This window comes from Mercenaria mercenaria, unplaced genomic scaffold, assembly GCF_021730395.1.
Source record: "Mercenaria mercenaria strain notata unplaced genomic scaffold, MADL_Memer_1 contig_2903, whole genome shotgun sequence".
In the NCBI taxonomy this organism is placed as follows: domain Eukaryota; kingdom Metazoa; phylum Mollusca; class Bivalvia; order Venerida; family Veneridae; genus Mercenaria; species Mercenaria mercenaria.
In genome coordinates, this window is record NW_026460993.1 from 14240 (window position 1) to 18828 (window position 4589).

A 4589-nucleotide genomic window follows, 5' to 3' on the forward strand; every position below is an offset into this window, starting at 1 on the left:
CTGGGTCATGTCCCATAACTCTGACATGTATTTTGGGCAAATTATGCCCCCTTTTGGACTTAGAAATTTCTGGTTAAAGTTCTGCGTGCAAGTTACTATCTGCAGAACAAATGCAGATATTAAATTGAAACTTCACATGTGCTTTCGGGGTTATAAAACTAGTTGATTGCATCAAGTCCCATAACTCTGACATGCATTTTGGTCTAATTATGTCCCCTTTTGAACTTAAAACTTCTGGTTAAAGTTTTGCATGCAAGTTACTATCTCCAAAACTAAATGCAGATACTGGATTGAAACTCTATAGATATTTTAACATTTTGGGTAATATTTTCCTGCTTCTGGGACAATATATCGAATAGTCGAGCATTGGCTGTCTTACAGACAGCTCTTGTTCTTTTCAAAGTGCTTACAGTAATTATGCATGATTTTTTCGTGCCTAAATGAAAAAGTGCATGGTATGCATGAGATACTATGTACCTATAATAAAGTTTTAGCAGAGTTGTCTTCATTTTTTCCAAATATTTTACCTAGGATCATTTTCTTTTCAGCTCAAAAAACCTTTTTTTCTTCAGACAATCGTATCTTAAATATTTTTTCAGACTGTATACTTTGATGTAGTTAGCTACACATGTATATAAACTAGATAGTGCCTACTTGAAGTTTGTATTTTTAGTTCCAGTGCCTACCTAAAGCATCCAGGTCTTTCACTTAAGTAGTCATGACACCATCAAAGGTGCGTGTACTGTATTAGGAGTTGGATGCAGCAAATATTCAGCAAACATACATTATATTAGGCTATACCACTGTGAAAGAATTGGTGAACAAAAATCATTTTCTATTACATTATCTATTTTGGCAAGATACAAAATGTATATACATGTATAAAGAAAGAATAATATAAATATAACAAAATAGAATTGGTGAACCTAAAGTTCTGCCAACAGTTGTAAAATATTACTTGACTATAATATCATTATCACACAAATCCATGAAAATGGTATCAGTTTTAAATGTTTTTGCCATGATCAGCCTTGGTAATCAAGTAATAAGATTTTGCTTTTGAGGAATATTTTTGCTATAGTAAAATTGTTCTATGTTCAGTCCTTCTGATTTAAATTAATTCATCAACAAATACTAGAACTAAACGATTTGCAGTAGTTCACTTTTTGATATCTGATATGTTGATATACTCTTCCACTTTTACAGAATTATGTCAGTAAAATTTGGTTCAGGCTACAGCTAAAAGACTGTGAATACATAATGATTGAAATAGGTATAATATAATACATGTAAATGTTCTAAGATATATCAACTAGTCAGTGGTTGTAAAAATCTTTCCTCAAAAATCTTTTTTGTCATCGTTATGTACTGCACAGTGTCCAAATTATTGCAGTCGAAGTGGGACCCATGGAAGTTCGCACTTGTGATGAAAACGTCAGCTTTAGAACCACGGACGCAACACATAAATTTTGCATGGAACGTTTTCCCCGGATCAATGATCCTCTCAAAGATTTTCTTTAGCCTTTTTTGCGTTTTTTGACGTTTATCATCCAACTCTATTTCTCCTGAAACAGTCTCTTGTAATTCTGATATTGACTTACTAAAGTTGCACTTTTCTCTAACATAGAAGTTAGTAAGTTGTTCATCTGCTTCGTTAAGCAATATTATTCTGCAGACGTCTTGCATGCGTTGTTCGTCTAGGAAGGGAGTGACGATGTAAACTTTTGAGTTTTTATAACTGAACCATTTATTTAGCAAGGTCTTCCAGAGTGGGTAGATGTATTGTTTACCTTTGTGTACCCCACCTTCATTGACATCCAAAAGTTTTTCTTTTAATGTGCGTTTATCCCACTGAAATGTAATTTTCAAATTATCTTACAAGTAATTTGTAAATAGCACTGTTGACTGCAGCATTTTTGCATGAAAAAAACACTCTAGGCAGAAGAGGCAGTCCTAAGTTTTACATGTTCCTTAACAGGATGGCCAATCCATGTAACTTTTGGATATCATATTCACAGAGAAAAATAACTTTATTCAAGCAAAATACTTTCTATTATTTTGTATTATTTGATGAATTTTATTCAGATAAAAAGTGCCAAAGACAGGAAAACTAGTGCTTTTCTTGACACAAAGTGACTGCCACACATTCTCAATACTTTCTTCAAACACTTTGCCCAAATCCCAGAGTGTGCACATTACTTACACATTTGGTCTGTGAAAAAAAAAAACAGTGTTGTGGGAGGTGGGCTTATAATAATTTTATTTTCCCCAAGTCCATAGGTGCTAAATTACTGTGATGTGAACTTGCACATATTTTAAGAGTAAAACCTCTAACAGTATTAAGTTTTACCTAAATAACATCATGTCATCTTTTTTCTTTTCTGTTTTTCTTTTTTTGGTTATTCGTGTTTTACTTTTAGACACCACCCCCATCCCACCAAGTACATGTTATATTTGGGGAGCATACATCTGTTTGCTGATCACTAAATGTTTTTTTATATTAAATGTAAACTGTAGACTTAATTTGACTGTTTACTTATAAAAGAAAATATTTTTTCAACATTTCCTCTAATTTCTTCTACTTGCACACAAATAAATAGCATGATTGAATTGTTACAGTAAATAATGTAACATACTCACCACCTCAATGTCTCCACCTATTCCTTCGAGTGTTTCATAGCCTTCTCCACCTCCCTCAGCCATATTTTATGCAACAATGTTTCAGGTTTCTGAAAACACTAATATGATGTATTGGAAATTACATTTTGACTGAATTTGTAATGCTTGAAAACAAAACTTCACATGGTTCTATATATTAATGTTTTCATGTTTATTTAGGTTATTCTAATGTTTAGATATTTATGATGAGCCAGGTAAAAATAATAAAATTATCTAAGTCTCTAACTTAACAGAAACTCAGATGTCCATTTCTGATACTTTTGATTGGTAATAAAGAAATCTACTTTCCTAGGAACGACTTAAACTGAATATTTACTTCTGAAAGAATTTCAAAATTTTACCTTAATATGATTTATCTAAAGACTTAATTCCGTGTAGAGTTTATGAGTAACGTACATTTACTCTTACATTACTTTAGATGAATAGTCTGTTGTACTTAAGTTTCCACTTAAAAAAATGACGTTAGTCCTGAACAAATGTTTGTATAGATATTGAAAATCAATATCGATTTCGCCTTTCAGTTTATTGGTAGATATGATGATAGTTTAGATAGAGTCATAATATTAAATTTGGATGAACATACACTTAAACAACACTTGACATTTTATAAATATCTTCCAAGTTACTGATAATATGTATATGTTTGAAAATCAGCATAATTTTAATGACACTGTGGCATTTCAAGAACTAAAAAAAAGTTAGTGATACTTGGTCTGGATGTCCTTGGATGGTCCTGTACCCAATTTATAACAAGGTTTTCATTCCTTGCCATGGCAACCAAAAGGAAACAACTTTCCAAAGTCTTCTCCAGAACCACAAAGCCCAGAGCTTAGATATTTGTTATGAAGCATTGTTTAGTGGTCCTCTGCCAAATTTGCTCAAACTTTGCCTTGTCCTTGTGCAGAGGTTTACTTGTTTTATACAGACATTTATATTAAAAACTTTAAATATCTTCATGTCTAAATCTTCAGATATTTGGCTTGTAGTATTGTGTAGTGATCCTTTACCAATTTTGTTCAAATCGTGCCTCAGGTTTATACTAAACACAGTTATTACCATTAATGGTTCAGTGTGTAATAGAAATAGTCAAGGTCTGGAGAGCAAAAAAATGTGTCACTAAGGCCTTCTCATTCATTTTACCCTCAACAAGATTCCCTAAAAGCCCTTGAATTTAAATGAATTAAGCTGTTTAAAATTTTTACCTTCATTTTAATTAGACAAATACTCTATGCAGGAAACCAAACAACTTTTCTGGACTGAAATTTTATTTATCTATACAGAATTATCCCTTAAAACTGAACAATCCTAAAATCAATCTGACTTTTGACTTATTTTTATCATGATTAGCTATATTCACTGCAACTGATACTATACCCTATGTCAATTAAAGGTTAATGTTGTTACTTTACAAAGTAACTAAATAGATAGGAATCTTAAAATTAAAGAATTACGTTTTCATGTAAATTTAAATACCTATTTATTCTAAGTAGTATGCTTTTTACTTATGTAGAACACTCTAACTGGAAACCTTTAACTCCAGTCCTTCTACTATTACTATAACTGAACTTCACTCTGGTCTTGGTTCTGTTACCCGTCATAACCAAAGTTTAACTCCAGTCCTGCTACTTCTGCCCCAACAAACTGTACTTTTAACCTGGTCCTGCTTCTGTTACCCCTACAAACTGAACTTTAGCTTTGGTCCTGCTACAGTAACCCATTCAAACTGAACTTTTACTCCAGCCCAGCTATTATTACCCTGCCAAACTGAACTTTTACTCCAGTCCAGTTACTGTTACCCCTCCAAACTGACTTTAATACCCCAGTCCAGTTACTGTTACCCCTCCAATCTGGTCTTTAACTCTGGCCGTGCTACTGTTACCCCTCTAAACTGAACTTTAACTCCAGTCCAG

General features: G+C 32.7%; 1 protein-coding gene across 2 annotated transcripts; it reads right to left on the reverse strand.

Annotated features, from left to right (window-relative positions):
* Window positions 1-683: 683 nt before the first annotated feature.
* On the reverse strand, window positions 684-3228 carry LOC128552554 (uncharacterized). Of its 2 annotated transcripts, none has more exons than XM_053533598.1 (3): window positions 3021-3228; window positions 2641-2729; window positions 684-1851 (listed from the first exon to the last, which is right to left on the reverse strand). In XM_053533598.1, the coding sequence occupies exons 2-3, from the start codon at window positions 2701-2703 to the stop codon at window positions 1309-1311; spliced, it is 606 nt and encodes a 201-aa protein (XP_053389573.1). In that variant the 5' UTR covers window positions 2704-2729; window positions 3021-3228; the 3' UTR covers window positions 684-1308. The 2 variants fall into 2 exon arrangements, with proteins under 2 accessions (XP_053389573.1, XP_053389572.1); XM_053533597.1 differs by having other exon boundaries at window positions 2641-2738; window positions 3021-3227.
* Window positions 3229-4589: the final 1361 nt, after the last annotated feature.